At 52.1% G+C, this 19,551-nt stretch overlaps 1 protein-coding gene across 1 annotated transcript; it reads left to right on the top strand.

The window, feature by feature from the left end:
• The first annotated feature begins 4,403 nt into the window (after window positions 1–4,403).
• On the top strand, window positions 4,404–16,720 carry disp3 (dispatched RND transporter family member 3). The gene is given in 22 exon segments (XM_048981517.1): window positions 4,404–4,946; window positions 4,948–4,968; window positions 4,970–5,138; window positions 5,962–6,181; window positions 6,428–6,564; window positions 6,880–7,014; window positions 7,198–7,358; window positions 7,783–7,922; window positions 8,012–8,103; window positions 8,329–8,490; window positions 8,766–8,927; window positions 9,057–9,209; window positions 9,504–9,640; window positions 9,910–10,073; window positions 10,646–10,776; window positions 11,047–11,228; window positions 11,313–11,439; window positions 11,922–12,067; window positions 13,217–13,376; window positions 14,189–14,302; window positions 14,509–14,681; window positions 15,006–16,720. Coding segments are annotated over 22 exon segments (3,411 nt in total). The 5' UTR covers window positions 4,404–4,775; the 3' UTR covers window positions 15,360–16,720.
• The last annotated feature ends 2,831 nt before the right edge of the window (window positions 16,721–19,551 follow it).

Below are 19,551 nucleotides of genomic sequence, written 5' to 3'. Positions count from 1 at the left end.
CCCCCTGACCTAAAGCTGTTCACCCTTTCAGTGCCAGATACATCCTAAGTAGCAACATCACCTTATGTCCTTTGAGCTAAAATTAGCATCATTAGCCATTCTGGCGACTGACGAGTGGCAGTAGCTGTGTGAAGGGCGGGTGACACATGGTAACACATGGTGACGCACTCAGGGACAGACTTCCTGACGGAAAGCGGGCTGACAGCGTGGAGGCACCACGACGCTCTCTGTGATGGATAGGCATGCAAGCAGACTTCGGTTTCACACTTACATGAGGACCACACAGCTGCCCTCTGCTGCCCTCTGTTGCTTGGGGCCAGAATAGCCTGATCCTACCCTCAGTTCTACCCTGTCCAGCAGAAGCTTCCAAATGCATCATTTGTGCATTTTATTCCTCCTCCTCTTCACCTAATCTTCACCGTTATTTAATTACTTCGCTCCCCCCTTTTCACTGCTCCCTCTCTTTTCCCCTCATTTCTTTCAAATGCCGTGTTTAGACTATACCAATCCCTTTCTGTGAATAAGAGGGGGGACAGCACTGCTGTCTGTCTGCACGCCGTGGCTTTGCAGCGGGAGGCTGAAAGGGAGAGCAAAACTATGGGAAAACATCCTTGAAATCTTCTCTGTCCGCCTGACAGCCGTCTGCGAAAGAGTCTGGTGCCGCCTCTGGGCTTTCTCTGAGGTTTGGGATTATTCGCCCCCTCCCTCCCTGGCTTTTATTGGTGAGCCAGTCTGGAAAGGAGCGTGAACAAAGCAGCAGGAACGGAGAGGAGAGCCGCTGAAAGAGTGAAAGAACTGACACTCACGCCTGCTCGCTCACTCGCTCCGTCGCCCGGACAACCAGCAGCAGAGGAGAGAGCACGGGCAGAGGGAAGGAATAAGGGGAAGAAATGTAGAGAGTGCGCTGCTTCGCCTCGCAGTCAGCAACAGAGGATCCCAGCCGAGAACCTCAGAATAGCGCTCCTGCTCTTCCTGGACCATATGAAGCAGACCCACTTCAGTACACAGAGTTGAGCCCACATCCCAGAACCGGCTTCGAAAAGGATCAGTGGCTGAGACTCCCCGAGGAAGACCAGACCGGTACCGGACATCCCACGTTACTTTGGACCCCCACCAACTTCTTGTCAGGGGCAGGTAAGATGCGTCGATTATCCCCCCCCCCCCCCCCCCCACCACCGCTCTTCCTTCCTCAGTAGTTTCTTTCGCGCACAACTTCCTTGCCAGACACACGCGTGTTTCAGCGTGACAGACAGCTGCCGGCAGTCCGAACTTACACACAAAATGATCCGTTGTGGGTGACCGCTCTTGACGGTACCAGCAGGGAACTGGAGAACCAGCCTTGGAAAGATAAATGGGTTGGGGGCTTACCAGTGACATGGACAGGGATGGTGGCAGGTGATGGCTGTCGATGAGCTACAGGTCAAGAGTGCCTGGTTTTCCTCGGTGGGAGGCAGTAAGAGAGAGAGCAGACTGATGGATGCATCAGAGCACTGTGTGTATGTATGGGGGGGGGGGGGGGGGGTCCGTGTCCATCCATTCAATCAGTGACAGGCAGCAGCTCATCCACTAAGGTGCAGTTTTCGGGTAGAGTGGACGTGGCCCCACAGCTTTGCCTATCTAGGGCTCACCCTGTTTTCACTGGGACTGGCTTTTGCATGCCGAAATGTCCATGAAAAGGCTGCATTATCTACACCCACACCTGGTGCAAGGCCTTCTTTTCCACCCCCCCACCCCAAAGTGCCTTGAACTTTCACCTAAGTGACTCATGCTTCAGAGGGTAGGGGGGCGTGGGGTGGACATATCAGATGTCTGAGTCTTCCCTAGACACTTGATTGAGATTAACGCCCCATTAAACAGGCGTCCATGATTCTGTGAATTTACACCAAATTAAATTTGCGGGGCAGTCGGGGGAGTGAGAAATCTATACTGGAGGGGGAGGAGAGGGTGAGAGGGGAGTCTGGAGAAGGGAGAGAGGTGTCTATTTTTAGCACCTATCCATAAAGAGGGTTATGCACCCGCAACCTCACCGTAAAGCGCTCACACACACACGCGCAAGCACAGCTGATAATTATACGCAACCTTTGGCAAGTGACGAACCCCGAGTGTTAGTCGGGGAGGGGCATGGGGGCGGGGGGGGCCAACGCTTGCCTCAGTGACACACACCAAGGGCACCGTGGCGGGAGGCGGACGTCTGCCGCTGTTAACACCACGGGACCCCGCTTTCCCCGTACAACCCGGCGCCAGATAATGGCAAACATCCATCTGCCGTTTCACATCTGACTGCATCTGATTAAATGCAAACGCTACAGATCTCAGCTGCTGCCAGGGCTCTGAGATGGAAAAAACACACACGCACGTGTAATATATATATATATATATATATATATATATATATATATATATATATATATATATATAAAATTATGATAAAGGCCCAACAGAAGCGCTAACAGGGGAGCCTGACCGTTATAAATTCTGTATGTCTCTCTTTGGCTCGCCTTAATGAAACGGGTGTCTCCATCGCTGTCGAATGGCTGGACATTTATAGAAGCCAATAAAGGCTCCTGGACGATGCCCCCCGCCAGGGATGAGAGAGCTCTCAAATCTCCTGTGCAGATGGGCACAGAATGTGGGGAACCCCCCCCCCCACCCCCATGTAAAGGCCCCCTCGCAGCCACGAATCGCAGCGCACGGGGTTTGGCCGTGAGGAGCATTAAACAGGCCCTTGCATTTCCTCACCGTTCATCTGCACAGACTCTGATAGACTCTCCCCCTCCAAAGGTGAGAAGCAGAACAGGATGTGAGAGATTGTGGGAGCCTCGCTTCCTTAGCCTGTAAACATGCCCCCCCCATCCCGGCTGTGCTTCCTGAGTAATTACGGTGCCAGGGAGGCCGTGCCTTTGCCAGCACGGGACCCTCGCACCTATCAGCGCGGCGCCGTGGATTGTGGGCTTTCGTCCCGGTGGTACATTTTCAGAGCGCGTTATGACTGTGTGCCCGCGGGTGTGCAAATGGCTGTTTGGATGGGATGTATTGTGCAGGCCGGGTAAGAATGGCACCAGCTCAGCTCAGAGTGATGAATGGTGTGCAGATGGACCGCAGGCCTCGGCTCCCGCAGTCCGCACCGCCAAACGCCCCCCCTCGTCAAAGACGGAGAACATCCTCTTATCCATTTATCGCAGGGAAAAGCAAAAGGTGCTTCACTGTGTATATCTACAGCCCAGAGAGATGGGATGTGCATGGGCGGGGGGGGGGGGGGCCCATCGCCATCCACACCCCCTCCCCCACCCTCGCCTAGCCCACCTCCCGAACACCTCCAGTTGAGTAATGAGTTTGCCCTCTGAGGGGCCAGAGGCAGTGGTGGCTCTTGGCTGGCAGACTATCCCAGGGGACCTGAAAGCCATGCAGTTTCTTTCCACACTTCTGACACAGTGGAGAGGGAAACCGGACCCCCCAAAATTACTGCAGAAGGGTGTGTGTGTGTGTGTGTGTGTGTGTGGGGGGGGGGGGGGGTTCCCCACCTAGGTCCAATCTTCCCAGGCAGTTTAGCATGTCACAGGAAGTCAGCCAAAGCTCGCATGCGTTTCCGCGTTTCAAGCAGGATACCAGCGGTCTGTTAGTTCTGTAGAATCTTGTCATGACTGCAGAGCTTTGCACCTCTGACACCGACGGGCGAGCCAATCTTATCTGAGCGCATTTCACAGAGTTTAAATGCGCTCACGATGCACCGGGCGGGAGCTTACAGAGATCTCCCGTGGAGCACTCAGCGAGAGTGTGAGCGAGAGCAATTAGATAGCAGCTCGTACGCACTCTCTGGTACGCTGTGCAGCGCATTCTAAATGGGAGTCTTACGGGGGGGGCAGCCGTGGAGAAACAGATCAGCCTAACTGCAAATCCCTCTGGTCTACCCCCCCCCCCCACCCAATCACAAATAAAGCTGCCTCAAGGCAAGCCTAATGTACCCCCTCGTCCTTGTGTGCTCGCGACAGTGATTCGTCACCCTTTAACGAGCGTTATTTTCATGATTCACATTCTGCCGCGATGTTGACTTACCGCTGCCGGCCGCGAAGGTGCAGAGCAGACAGGTGGTGATTCAGTGCTGTGCCCCCTGCGTGAGTGTTCCTCTCTGTGCCACAGGGGCGGCGATGGAGACAGAGGATGAGCCCTTGTTACTCTTGGCTGACCCGGGTGTCAGAGAGGAGGTGGAGGAGGAAGAGGAAGATTTCGAGGATACACCCGTTAGGTGCGATCATGTTGAGGACAGTGGGCTTTGGGGGAATATGGAGAGCTATGGGCTGGGTGTATACTCAGGTCTGGATGTGTATCCTGATCCTTGGGGCTGGAGTGTTGTTGCCCTGTGCCCTTTGCGCCTACATGTTCCTGCACTGCCCCCCACTGGACATCGACCTTTCCTACAGCGCCTTCGAGGTACGGAGCCACTCGTCAGCACAGCGATTTGATGCCCTCACAATCGCCCTAAAGAGCCAGCTGGGGTCCTGGGACAGACACAGGCGCGATGTGGACAACGTCGACACCCCCGGGCCCTCAGGGACTTGCTGCTGAAGCGGCTGGGTGGGGCAAAATAGCAAAGGGCCCCTTAAAGGCTACAAAAAGCAAGCTGATGGCGGAGGGATTGGCATGGAACACGACGGGAACGGAGGCTCGAGGGAAGAGGCCACTGAGGTGAAGAGTCATGAAAAACACTCGATGGAAAAGGGCATAGCGGGGGGAAGTGCCGCAGCAGGAAGAAGAACTGAAATCTGGGGACCCAGAGGATGATGCGGGACGGGGAAAGTCTTTGCTCAGGGGTGCCTCGTTTTGCTGGGGGATCTTTCTACTACCTGCAGAGTCAAGCCATGTGGAAGATGGAACTGGTGTTCCTGGCCCAAGGCGAGGACGATGCCAACATCTTCACCCCCGAGCGTCTGCGCACCATCCACCAGGTGGGAGCGCCTGGTTGTGCAGCACCCCCCATTTTCGGCAATTCTGTTGGAGGCCCCTGGAGATCCTGAGGGACCTCCCCCTGGGTCCCTCCTACTGCTCGCCCCCCAGCTCCCTCCTCTCCTACCTTTTCCCCAGCGAACGAGGGGGCAAGATTTACTATGATGGCATGGGACCAGACCTGGCCAATATCAGCGGTGAGTAACGAGCGTGAGTGAGGGTGTCCTTGTCTGCAGTTATATTTCCTTCTTTGTGCATGCGTGTGTGTGTGTCTGTGTATGTGTATGAGTTGGATTTAAAATTTATTCTGGGGAAGCAGGTGGTGACAGTGTCAAGAAGCTTGACTACCCTTGAGAAAAGTCTTTGCCCTGAAGGGCTCCAGGAAATACACCCAGTAGTGAAAATAGGTGAGAATAGCAACTTAAATACATGCTGGGTGCTGTAGATAAATGCATCTTTTAAGGAGCCAAAATCATGATAGGAGACAAGCTTCTGTTATGCTGATGGAATACGGTGCAGGAATGGGAGCAGTGTCTCAAGATGCTGGCTGTGTCTGTCTCACTTGTATGTCACTTTGGACAAAGGTGTCTGCTGAATAAAAACGTGAAATGCAAAATGTATTGGGATGAGTACGGGGTGGAAGTTTTAGAAGAGTCTCGGGGTGACTTCTGGGAGCAGGGTTAGCATGAGGATTGTGGTACATTTTGGAAAGAATTCTGGGAGTACGGTTGGATGAATGCTGCTAGGAAGAGTGTTGGGATAAGTATTATTTAGAATTTTGGGAAGAATGTTGAGAGCATAGTTTGGATGAGAATGTTAGAGTGAGTCACAGGTTGAGTACTGGGATGAGTACTGGGATGAGTACTGGGATGAGTGCTGGGATTCATTTTGGGAATCAGGTTGGAGTGAGTCCAGTGATGAGTGCTAGAAGTATAGTTGGGGTAAATGTTGGGATTGGTGTTGGCTATCATCCCTCTTGAAGTGTGGTCACAGCGGTAGCTCCGCCTGCCATTCCTACAGGTGCCCTGAGCTTGGCCATCACCCACCCACAGTTCTACTGGTACGTGGATGAGAGCCTGACGCCCAGCCGCCTGCGCAGCAGCCTGCTCCGCAGTGAGATCCACTTCGGCGCCCCTTTGCCCTCTTTCTTCTCCCTGCAGGACCGGCTGGACGAGCAGAAGCGACGCTTCCGCAGTTTTGTGGTGCAGTACGCCGACATCCTCGCCCGTCAGTCCACCAGGTTGGCCCCCAGCCCCTGGCTCCGCTTGGCTCGTGGCTGCCATTTTGGAAACGTTGATGGGAGGATGGCGAGGATTTGCTTTGCATGCTGCTGGCTTGTCGGGCTGGTATTTTTAGAGATGTGCAATTAAAACTGGCACTTTTGCTGGTATATGAGCACAGCTGGGAAGCTTATTGTACGATCATTGCTGCGATTATTAAAGGGAGTGTGACTGAGAACCCCCCCCTCCCCCCCGATCTCTCTCAGCCAGGTAAAGGTGCTATACGGGGGTACGGAGCTGTTTGACGACGAGGTCAGGCGTACCTTCCACAATGACATGCTGTTGGCGCTGGTTAGCGGGGTCTGCATCGCCGCTCTGGTTTACATCCTGACCTCCTTCTCAGGTACACCTTTCCACAGCTCCGCCGCCACCATCCATCCACCATCCGAGGTACGCCAGCCCCCAGCTGCTGCTTCCCAGCCACTCAACAGTCCATTAACTACTGTGAAATATGCTGCACCTGTCTCGGCAGGTTCATTCGTTGAAAAAGATTCACTGTGGTTTTATCCTTGGAATATTTTGATGCATTTCCATGTCGAGATCTATTAACATAGTCGATCCACCCAGAAGCATCTGTACGGGCTGTCAGACTTTTTTCGTGGAGGTGGTAACGTGGGGCTCCCCCTTCTGGCCACACGCCCCCCCTGTCTCCCTGCAGCGTTCTTGACGCTTTTTGGCCTGGCCAGCATCGGCCTCAGCTGCCTCCTGGCCCTCTTCCTGTACCATGTGGCATTTGGTGTCCGCTACCTGGGTATCCTCAATGGTGTTGCGGCATTTGTCATCGTTGGCATCGGTGAGTGCCAGTCCGTCTCCAGTGGCCCTTGGAGGATCCGCCCACATGGCTTTCGGCTAACTTAATTAAGCACGTTAACGGCCCTTTGGGAATGAGCCAGGACACAGCATAAAAGAGCATAATCCTGTGCCCTTGCCCCCGCATCCTGCTGTCCCTGTCTCCCCCGGACGCCCTGGTCTTCAGGAGTAGATGACGTCTTCGTCTTCATCGGAACCTTCCGGCAGGCCTTCCGCATGACGCAGCCCCAACAACGCATGGTCTATACGCTCAAAACGGCTGGGCGCGCCACCTTCCTCACCTCCTTCACGACCGCCGCTGCCTACGCCGCTAACGCCTTCTCCCAGGTACGGGGGGCAGGGACTGGGGGGGGTAACACGGGGCGAAGGAACAAACATGCCGTTGTGATGAGACTGCACATTAGAATCTCATTTATTACATTTATTTTGGTGGTTTTTCCCTCAATGGGAAATGAATTATGTCGCATCAGGGTGATATGATATTGAGCGTGACCCCCCTGGCTGTTTTGATTTGCCTCAATTTTCACCCGCCGTTTCGGCGCCGTGGAGATGGGACACTCAGCAGCACAAGGGCCCACTGTGATGATGGCTTTCTGTGCAAGGAGCCGGGTCCCCCACTGAAGTGTTTCCCGTGTGTGTGTGTGTGTGTGTGTGTGTGTGTGTGTGTGTGTGTGTGTGTATGTGTGTGTGTGTGTGTGTGTGTGTGTGTGTGTGTGTGTGTGTGTGTGTGTGTGTGTGCGCTCGCCTTCAGATCCCGGCAGTGCAGGATTTCGGCCTGTTCATGGCGCTGATCGTCAGCTGCTGCTGGCTGTGGGTCTGCCTGATGATGCCTGCTGCTCTCGGCGTATGGAGCCGCTGCCTGGAGTGCCGAGAGGGAGCCTGCTTGCCGCGGTATGCACCCCCTCCCCCCCACCTGCCCTGGCTGAGACAGCAACCACCCCACGCCGGCATCTCCTGATGTTTCCTCATTTCCTGTGCAGGTGTTGCCCTCCCCATGGGCAACCGACGGGCTACACCCCCTTGTCAGACCAGGATGACGACGTTGCCCTCCTGTCAGTAGACATGGATTCGGGTGAGAGCGGCCATCTGAGATTGAAGGCCCTGTGATAAAATTTTCTTTTAGTGTAGGGAGGCACTTAAAACATATAAGTAACACATTTGACTGTCGATTACCTTTGACATTTAGAAGTGCTGTTGCCAAGCAAAATGCTTACAAAAGGACTGCAAAAAAGAAAACCTTCATATTTTAGTGACTACCGCCCCCCCCCCCCCCCCCCCCCCCCCGTGTGACGTACAGGGTTCTTTGATCCAGAGTCTGATGTCCCCCTGGTGTCACTTCAGATGACATTTTCTCCCAACCCTAAACATGGCGGAGCAGGCATGGTGTGCTCTGGCCTGCAGGGGGCACTGCAGCGCTGGGTGGCCAAGCCTGTAGTGGAGAACCGCAGGGTCATTATAGGTCAGTAACAGCGCCTTATCCTTCCCTTCGTCCTCTTATCTGCTTATCTGCCAACCCAGTCCTCGAGGATCCCCAGACAGTCCTCGTTTGCTCCCTCCCAGCTCCCAGTATAGTCCTTGAGGCCTGGATTGGAAAACACTGTTGTAGGGTAACAGTATAGTAGAAAAAGATCTGCTTTGATAAGGAGATTTGTAACTGTTGTCCCTTGGGTCCATAAACCGAAGACATGACTGTGACCGCTGTTTGGTACTCAGTTATGTTGTGCCATCTTCCAGCTCTATACGTCCTGGTTCTGGTGGTGACCGCTGGGTTCTGCTGCCTGCTGAAGCCCGCCAGTCACGCCCCCCTGCTCTTCCGCCCCGACACCAACCTGCAGACGCTGCTGGGGTTGCGTAGCAACCTGAGCGCCCAGGGCATTTCCTGCCACACCTGCTCGGGTAAGGCTCCTCCGGCCCCCCCGGTCTCCCCCCACGCGGCACAGTTCAGTTAGGTCATGCCTGAACATCTCAGACCTGCACGTGCCCTCACCTGGCCCTGTGTCGGTGACATGTCAAACCCTCACACAGGCCTCTTCATGGAGAAGCCACACTCCCTGCGCAGTGCGGCCCGCACTGCGTGCCACACTGCGCCCAGCTCAGACCGCGATGGGCACCTCTGGAACCCGGGCACTGCGGCGGGACACATTACGGACAAACACAGTACCGCCATCCACCAGACAGGTTGGGATGGACGCCTCTTTGCACCTCCAGCTTCGGATAAACCGTTACATCATATGTTCTCTCACGGCGTAGCTTAAAAATCTCTTTTCATTATTATCATTTTTTCTTTTGAAGTTTTATTTAAACAGATATTTTGCTGAAAGGTTAATTTAGTCTCATTTAATCTTCATTCACAAGTGTAGTTCCTTAACCACGATGCCCCCTGCTGGGCATTGCGTTATATTGATTCAGCCACACTAACAGGCATTCAGTAGTTAGTGTGCTATGGGGTGTGTCTCCCATTCCCTGCTACAGACAAGCTGTTCACCATATATGTGTCGAAGCTGGAGGCGGATACCACTGTCACGCTGTACCGCTTCTCCCTGAATTCCAGCGTGCCATCACCCTGGAAACCGCTCACCTCCGGACAGGGGGAGGTGCCCTCCTTTCAGGTGAGCCGACCGCAGGCCGGTAGGCTGTTCCCGGGGTGGCAGGAAGGAGAACAGAGGGCTCTAATGAAGCCAGGCTGCCTCACCTCAGACTCGTAACTCTCTTAGTGCACAACTGTTTTCCCACCTGCTGCGTTTTCAGTGAATTCTAACGGTAAATGCTGGGTTTCCTCTGCCGGCCGCTTTGCCAGTCCTTCACCGGACCTTGACCACATCGCATCTTAAAAGCTAAGCTAACGTGTTCCTTTCAATCTCAATCTTCCCCTGCTCAGGCCTTCAGTGGCCCCCACAGCAATTTCAGCACGCGCATGACGGTGTGCCTGGCCCACGCAGGCCGCCCCCGCTGGATGATCACATCGCAGTCCTGCGACGCCGGCCGTGGCTGGGCGCCTGAGTTCAGCTTCTACGTGGCCTCGGCTGAGCAGATGCACAGCAGGTGGGGGCAGACGCTCTTGGCTCCGCTTTTAACCGCCCAGTGCGCTGCTGAATCTCCTTATAGTCACATTGCTACAGGATCATTTTGGACTTAAAACAGCAATGCTGTAGTTACGGACCTGGGAGGTCTATCCCACAAATTACCCCCAGGGCAGAAGGGGGGTATTCTGTGACACTACAAGCCCCCGGCAGCGGCTGTCATAGCTCGTAAAGCAGCTGACCGCCAGTAGCGGGCTTATGAAGGAGAGAGCCTGAGGGCACACCTCAGAACCGCAAGCCCCCCCCAGCGAAGCATCCAGGTTCAGCCAGGCGGCCAAGTCGCATCAGATTAAAGTGTCTGTCGAGTAATTAAGTGACACAAATGAGGTGCGTGGATGGAGGTGACCCCCAGCGGGGCGTCCGCAGGTCATCTCAGAGATCTGGGGCATTCTGATGAGGGCGTCTGTTAAATGAAGTAATAAATTAGAATATTAAAAGTGACACGTTTTAGCTGCGGGGCACATTAACCAAATGCCTCTTACTCTCTTCTTACTCTCTCTTTGTCCCTCTGTTTCTCTCTCTCTCTCCCCCTAGAAAGCTGTATTTTGCCCAGCTCAGACGCAGCCCTTACCCCAGCAGGGTGTGTGTGACCCCCCCCGGCTGCGTGATCAGTGCTGGGCCTGACGGACCCACCAAGGGCTCCTTCTACACCCCCCTGGCTGCAGGTATGCCACTCGCTCTGTCTACACAGGGAAGCTTCAATGGCTCCGGTGACCGTGCGGTGTCCTGTTTAGTGACTACTTAGGCTTTGCATATGCATGCGTTTGATCTTTTATCATACGTAGCATCAGATTACCCTTAACAGCCGTGATCTGCCTGTGCTGAGTTATGCTTATGAATGCCAAACAAATAAATAAAGCTGCAGAATAAACAGTATGTTAATTCGTTGATTAATCAGAGTCGGTATATTCCTGAGGGCTTTCATCTTGTCCCAGCTCCAGACCCCAAGCCAATCAGCGCTTCAAAAACCTCAGGTTTCAACCCCTGCGGAGGGGGTGGATGTGGGCGACCGGCAGTGCGCCCTCTGGTAGACACCGGTGCCATGGTGTTCGTGGTCTTTGGAATTCTGGGAGTGAACCGCACCCAGCGAGCCGACAACCACGTCATTGGGGACATGGTGAGGGGGGACACACACACCAGCAGACCAGGGTCACCTACATTTATACCCGATACCTTTTTAATGACAGCCCTCTCCCCGCAGGGTAGTGTGGTCTACGACCCCGACTTTGACCTCTTCAAAGAGATCGGGCACCTGTGCCAGCTCTGCAAGGATATCAGTGCCAATGTGCGCCTAGTCAAGCCTGGAGGAGCCCAGTGCCTACCCTCAGGTATCCCCCCCCACCCCACCCCTCCCCCAGAGCCGCAGCAGGTGGTTCAGCTACAGGAAGAGTCCTGCTGTTCTATTCATGACTGAGGTGCCAAACATCAGTATTAATGTGCCGAGGCGTCCAGCTGAGGAAAGAGTGTGGAGGAAAGCTATTTGAGAAGCTTTGGATAAAAAGCAACGACAGCAGGAGCAACCAGGGACGCTGTGGGTGGGGGGGGGGGGGGGAGTTAGGACAATTTCAAGGGCCCTTGAGTGACAGGAGTCCTAAAAAAACATAATTGGATTGATCGGGGTTGGGGGTTCAGTATGATATACTTTCATGGGGCTCTATATCCCTCGCGGCGGCACTAACAACAACAATGACGACAACAACGACAACAAGAATAATAATTATATTGCTGTTGTTATTATCATTGTTCTGTTTGTTGCCATCATCGTTATTGTTGTTGTTACTCTGACAGCCAGCGCTGGTCTGCTTTTCAGGAAACAGCCTTTCTTCTCTCCTCCCCCTGCTTCATCCAAACTGCCAAGGTCTGCCTCAACCCAACCTGTTGCCTGGGCAACTCTCCCATGGGGCCGTGGGCATGCAGGGGGGCACCGTGCGCTGGCTCTCCATGGCCTTTGAATCGGTAAGCGCTTCCCCAGAGCGTGTCCTTAGATGATCTGCTTTGGTCACACATATAGCATCCCCCTGGCATCTGCGGGCACAGGGCACACCGTGGATGAGATTTTCTGTCGATACGAGGCATGAAAAGCACTGCAACAAAACACTGAGGATACACTTTAGCGAGCAGATAAGCCTTACTGATTTCTCACTGCTTTTTCCGCTCAATTAAAAAAAAGGTCATTATGAGAATTATCATCATCCTTTCGGCTGTTTTGGAGACATCTTAAAGCGTAACAGCAGATTACACAAGCAAAGATCAAAGCCTGTGCCCATGGATTCCTTTTGTCAAGCTGTCAAGCTACAATTGATTTAATTCTCAATTTTCAAATACAGGTGAAAGTAAATTTTAAAAAGTCATACTTCGCATTAGAAATACTTTGTTTATAAATATGGTTATATGCAATCATGCCTTCAGGGTTAATAATAATAATAACACTAACAATAATAATAATAATAATAATAATTGATTGATAATTATTGATCCCCATGGGGAAATTGTCTTTACGCCTCCCTCAACTTGCTTTTTGTAGAGTAAGTTGTCTGTGAAGGGCAGCCACCCCTAGCAGCACCAAGGGAGCTGGGGGGTTAAGGGCCAGGGAGCTGGGGGGTTAAGGGCCAGGGAGCTGGGGGGTTAAGGGCCTCGCTCAAGGACCCACAGACGTGCTGAGGCTGGGTTCGTACCGGTGACCTGCTGATTACAGGCACACAGGTTGAGGGTTTAAATCCCACTCTTGTGTGTGGAGGGTGCAGATCCTACCCTCACTGTGTGGAACCTCTTCAAATAGTCCAGTTTCCTCCTGAAATACAAAAACATACATTCAGGGTGACTGGCATGTCCAAATTGTCTGCAGTGCATGAGTGCATGTCATCAAATCCGAAGTGTTCTGTGACCTTGTGCCTTAAGTTGCCAGGGATTGACTCACCGTATCGGATAACAAAATTAATGGTTTAGTTTTTAGGAAGTCTTAGGAAGAATTATTCATTTGAGTACTGAAAATTGTCCGACAGACATAGCTACAGCTCACCTGATTTGACAGGATTTGTTACTCTGAGTCTCGCTGCGTAAGGCTAAGAGAGAAAGCCGCTGGACCGGCTTCTGTTGCCTTCCCAGACCACCTACAAGGGGAAGTCCTCCTTCCAGACGCATTCGGATTTCCTGCAGTGGGAGTCCTTCTTGCAGGAGCAGTTCAGCTCCCTCCCTGCATCCTCCGCCTTGCGCCATGGATTCCAGACCTGTGAACACTGGAAGCAGATCTTCATGGAGATTCTGGGCAAGTGGAGAGTTTTATATTTAGAAAGGCACTCCGTACAGCCCCATCCGCTGAAATCAGGGTTAATCAGCTACTTTACGTGCCTGGCGTGTCACTCGGATCTCACGCCTCCTTCCGTTAGCTGCTGACATTCCCGCCTCCCTGGGAAGAGCCAGAGTAGCGGCCAGTGGAGTGAGCAGGCTAATACAGGCCTCTCCTCTGCCCAGATAAGACAGCGTTGATTATGTTCCATCACAAAGGAATCGACAGCTAATGACAGGGCCGTAAGGGCCGATCTAGGCTGGGGATGACTGTCTTACTATATGAAATCACCCAAGAGCCCCTAGCGTTTCCGTTTAAGTATTTAAAATGCACTTAGCTTCACCATTTGAGAGACCCCCCCCTCTCCCCTGCCACCACAGTGTTATTAGTGCCAACATGATTAATGAAGTCTGCAACCTTGTTAAAATTCTGCTCAGTCTCTTAAAGCTGTACCTGGACATCAAACACACTCCAGTGCCGTTTTCCCCCGAGTGCCAAAAACTATTGCCCAAAAAACGATTTGGCTTTTAATACAATAAGTGATCGACAAAGGGCGGGTTTAGGGGACAAGGACCTGGGACTGAAACACGGCGGTGCCTCTCCTTGCAGGAAACCTGCGATTCGCTCGCCTTGCTCCTGCAAGCCGCTGAGCTTTCGACGGCCCGTCGGGCGTTACGAGTATCGATCGCCTCCGCTAATCACAAAGACATTTACATAACCACTGCCGTCTGCATTTTCATGCAAGCCTGAGGTCTGTCCTGCCTTCAGCATTTTTCATGCACTGTGTTCAGGTGTGGAGAGCGCCCTCTACAGTCTGCTGCTGTCCCTGGCCATCTGCATAGGCACTGTGTCGGTGTTTACTTCTCACCCTTTCCTCCTCCTGCCCATCCTCCTCACTATTCTGGGTAAGAAGCGCCCTGGATGTGTTTGTGTGTTACTCTACACCAGACTAAACACATAGGTGCATATTTACCTGTATAGCTATGTATTAGTCAGTATGTTGCCTAAATGAGGTGCATTTTACAATGTTGCCAACCATTTCTGCACGTTCGGTGATACACCCGCTTACGGAGGCACATACCAAGCGGCTAATATCCTCGGTTGTCTGCAGGTGTCATCTGCCTGGTGGTGGCGGTCATGTACTGGCTTGGCTGGGAGATGGGGGCAGTGGAGGCCATCTCCCTCTCCATCCTGGTGGGCTCCTCTGTCGACTACTGCCTACACCTGGTCGAGGGCTTCCTGCTGGCCGGAGAGACTGGCTCCCAGGCAGCCAATCACCACATGGTACGCGGCCCTATTCCCCGCCTTCCCCTGCCTGTCCTATCCCTGTCTAGGCCAGCCAGCAACCACCATTTTTCAATCAGTTTCTCCAAAGCACAGCGCTGTGATGCTTTAAGGAAACTCACCCCTGATCCTGATCCATTTGGATCAGGACTGTAGGCGCTGCCAGAAGACCCCCATTGTTATTCTAATGCTGTTCCATTCATTAATGGAAAATTAGGAATCCAGAATAACAGACTAACAAATGAGGGGATTTCATTCTCTCTCTCTGCCTGTCTCTCTCTCTGTCTGTCTGTCTGTCTCTCTCTCTCTCTGATACATTCTCAGGGCACCACTGAACTGCGGCAGCACCACACCATGCTCGCCGTGGACCATGTCGGCGTGGCGATCGTCTCCAGTGCGATCACCACGGTGATCTCCACGGTGCCCCTCTTCTTCTGTGTCATCGTGCCTTTCGCCAAGTTCGGTCAGATTGTGGCCATCAACACGGCCGCCTCAATTCTCTTCACCCTCACGGTCAGCGCCGCCCTGCTGGCTACCTTGGGGCCCGCTCGCTTCTCCAGGCCCTCTGGGGCCGTACTGAAGGCCATCGTTGCTGTGGTCGTGGCGGGGGCATTTGGGGCTGCACTTTGCTGGGTGGGGAGCCAATTTTTGGGACCGATTGCTTGGTACGCCACATAGCCCTCTCCCTGGGGGGGGGCGGGGGGCCTCTAATGATTATGGTGAATGCTCTGAAGACGACTGCGTGGGTGTCTGATGACTGTCTTTATTCCCATCATGGTACAATCAAGGCCTTCGGAAGAGCTGGCAGAAATTATTCGGTGGACTGAAAAGACGTTTTTTTTAAAAAACTATATATAAATTTGTTGTTTTGCTAGTTTCGTCAGTCTGAAGGATATTCCAAGAGCAATGGACAAGAGGCAAGCTACTTTGAATTCTGTGAATTCAGTCTGTAGGGGTGAAAAAGTGACACGAACAGCTGGGTGTCGAACCATTTACACGGACGCCGAGTGCTGACAGGGCTCCTCGAGCGCTCTTCCTACGGATGCTGTAAGGCAGGGGTGTCCAGTCTTATCCGCAAAGGGCCGGTGTTTGTGCGGGTTTTCATTGCAACTCCCTAATTAGGTCACTAATTAGAGGCCCGATTGGCTGAAGGTTCCTCACACCTGGGTTTGAACAGCTGACCTAAAGGTTGTCCCAATAGCCTGCATACACACCGCCCCTTTGTGGATAAGATTGGCCACCCTTGCTTTAAGGGGGTTGTATTTTTACGGAGTGGAAAGTGGAATGAGGGAGACAGCATTTACCTGACAGACCAGCCCCCCCCCCCCCCCAACCCTTTAATGTTGGTTGCAGTTGTGTGACATTAAACAGCTTTGAAAGGGGATGGGAGGTTGTGCTGGATCGCAGACAGATAAATTCCAAATAATACATCCAATAGCGAGGTCCAGCACCCTGATTTCTGGAATGAATGACACCCATTTTAACGCGCTAGCATTGTGATGTCACAGCACCACTCTGTCACCACGGCGACCAGACCCATACCAACCTTTCTGGAGTGGCACCCATCCTTCTGAAGACGGTGCCGAAGACTCCCTTTCTGTGGCCCAGCTGCGAATAGGAACATGGAAAGGACACGGGCTACCACCTTCCGGCGTATACCATCACCCAGATCTGGTCGGACCGCAAGAGCATCAGGCCCCGTGTGAAACTGACAGCAAGCCCCTGAGAGCGTTACCTACATGTGCAGAGAGCTAAACAGGGCAGCATAGTCACATAGTCTGTGTTTAGTGGTCAGTTATGGGCAAATATATGTGAAACTAGATTTAAAAAATGATTAAAAATAGTATTTTGAACGAGTACATTATCGATGTGTATTTACATCATGTCTGACTGCTAAGACCTCTTTAAAATGTTTGATATTAACGATAATTTTGATTGAACACCTGATCTTGAGAAGCACATTGCAGTCTCCCGTTTTGTGAAGCCAATCATGCATCTAGTTGCTCAGATTTGAAGAAACGAGATAAAACCAGGTCAATAAATACATGCTCTCGTTTGAGAAATGAACGTGTCATCGTAAATCCTAAAAACTATCAGCTCTACACACCGTTTGTGTGTCCGCCTGGCCCATCAGTCGGCAAGAAGCTGACAGACGCTACCCAGCTGCATTCTGGGATTTTTCATCTCACATATGCCAACGTGGCCGTTCAGGTTAAGGGATTTAATCACAGCGACGGGCCTGGTGATTTATAGCAGTGGTTAAATGTTCTCCCGATTCCCGGTCCAGGGACCACATGGCCATCTGCTCCCCGTGGTTCCAGTCCAGGATTAAGTAAAACATCCCAGCCGCCTGCAAGATCGGTTAGTGCGCGAGGAGGAACGTGCGTGACCAGCACAGCGTTACTGATGCGTATTTTCATTCAGCGAAACCCTCCGTGGTACTCATACAAATTTCAGAGCCGATTTCGATTTTCCATCCATCCATCATAACCACTTAGCCACGACAGTGTCAGATTGAGCCCAGAGCCATTCTTGGGATGCACATACACGAAGGAGGGGTAAGATGATTGAAATTATTATTTTTTTTGACTCGACCATCAGACCCACACCATAGGGAACAACTGCGTACAATACAAAACCCGCTTGTCCTCTTCAGGGTCGTGGGGATCCGGATTCTATCCTGAAAGTTACGGGTGCAAGACAAAGAATAACCCAAAATGTGGTGCCAGCCAGCTGCAGGGCACACATACACACCATGGCATGGGTTTGGGCTGTGGGAGGAAACCCCATGACGACACTCCAGCCACATGGAGCCAGGACAGAGACTCGAACCCGGGTGCCAGAGGCGTGAGGCAGCAGTTATAATAAGTGCTCTGTTGTTCCTTAACCTGCCTGTATGCAACTATCATAGACTCATACATACAGAGGGAAAGAAAAAAACGATGTCATTGAGATGAGCTGAACGCGGCAGGACTACAGAAGCAGCCTAATCTCTGTGGAACAATGTTAATTATAGTGTGCATCATATCATCACTCTATCAATACGGCCAATCTACAGATATATGAAGTCAATTGAGATGACCCAGGCGTATATTTGTGTCCAGGAGATGCAGATGACGTCCAGATAAATGCTCCGGGCCACGTCACGCCTCAGGCGAGTCACACCTCAGTAGTGAGGAGATTTCAGTTGGTCCAAAATGCAGCCTGTAGACTATTAAGCAGCTCCAGAGCACATATTTCTGCTGCTGTGGCACCTCTGCACTGGCAGCCAGTAAAATCTAGGATAGATTTTAAGATTCTTTTATTTATTTATTAGGCTCTTATCCAGGAGCTGACTTCTATCTGTGACCTTTGATCCCCAACTCGGCAAACGGGACCCTCAGGTCTTCAGTTCAGTCTTCTCCAGCTCCAGGCTTAATCCCAGGGCAGACAGAGCTTCAGGTGATATTTCTCCAAGGCTGTAGAACATCCTGCCCATGGACGTTACATCAGTCAGCAGCGTGGACTCATTTAAACAGCGTCTTCTTGTACACACGAGCCATCTCTTAATGCTTGATTGTCTTCGATTCATTACCTGTGAAACACTTTGTAACATTCATTCTCAAAAATTGCTACCGTATTTACATGGAGCTGTTACTTGTCGCTTACTTTCACCCATCAGCATCAGGGTTTCGGGAAGTGCGACTATTAGCCAGGACACCTGAGCTTCTAACTGCAGACGGGGCCCGACATCATCAAACGCCAATGTGCTGGATAGAGGAATGCAGCTCGGCTCACGGGGACGCAGGGCACGAGAACGGAGATGAGGGCGAGAATACAAGTGAGGAGATACTGATACTGCATCTTACACTGACCTACAGATAATCCCACTGCCTCTCAGCAGACTGCAGCACTGCTCTGATTGGGGGGGTGGGGGGGGATTGTGCCTCACTATATTGAATACAACCTGATCTCACCCCCACAAACGAAGGATTTATGGAGTTAAAACCATGCTGCTAATAGTGTGATGCCTGGAAGTGTCTACACATGGGAATAAGACCATATTTTTAACAATTGCATAAAATTTTAATATTTAAAACTCCTATTTATGTTTAAACCACGAGCTCTGGAAGCTTCCCTGAGTCCCACATTCATCCCCAGAAATGAAAGTTAGTGAATTGAATGTCTGAATGTGAATGTGAAAGACTGGCATAATGCCGCATTTTGTCAAAAACGTTTGGAAGTCATTACAGCCTGTCACTTTAATAGAGTCGCCCATATCCAGGGCTGGTGGCTGCAGTCGGAGGACAGCCCAGCTTCCTGTGGGTGTGAGGCTCCATCAAACCCGCCAAAGCCAGCGCCTCTAGGTCTGCACCCCGTCCCCGGTCAGCGCAGAGTCCTCCTCATCACCGTCACGTGATATCTGCTAGGCCCCGCCCCCTGACAGGCATCTGGACCCCGTGGTCCTGAGAGAAACTGAGGTGAAGTGGGGGGAGGGGGGAGGAAACAAAAACATACCTATTGCCCTAATATCTAACAATAGCAGTAAAGCAGTCATGCATTATATGACAGGAGTAATACGCAAAGCAGCTGCTGAATTAAAGCACAAGAGAGTCAGGGAGTCCAGCACTGTACAGGGACTACTGCATGGATGTAAATGATTGGGGGGGGTTAGGGGGTTGTAACCCCCTCCAATAATCAAAACCAGACAACACAACCCCCTGGACCCCCTTAAAAATGTGGATTCCTCAACCTCCCAAAACTCAACCCAAAGTTATGCCCTTGGGCCCTTGAATATGTTACATTATATGTAAAATTGGACAGGGGGGCCCAAGGTGACATTTTGTCAGGGGGGCAAGAATTTCAAGCTGTTCCACTGCTGCCAGGTCAC

Source organism: Brienomyrus brachyistius, chromosome 2 (genome assembly GCF_023856365.1).
Source record: "Brienomyrus brachyistius isolate T26 chromosome 2, BBRACH_0.4, whole genome shotgun sequence".
Taxonomy (NCBI): domain Eukaryota; kingdom Metazoa; phylum Chordata; class Actinopteri; order Osteoglossiformes; family Mormyridae; genus Brienomyrus; species Brienomyrus brachyistius.
The sequence above is the reverse complement of the archived record's forward strand: the minus strand, read 5'-3'. Positions and strand labels throughout refer to the sequence as shown.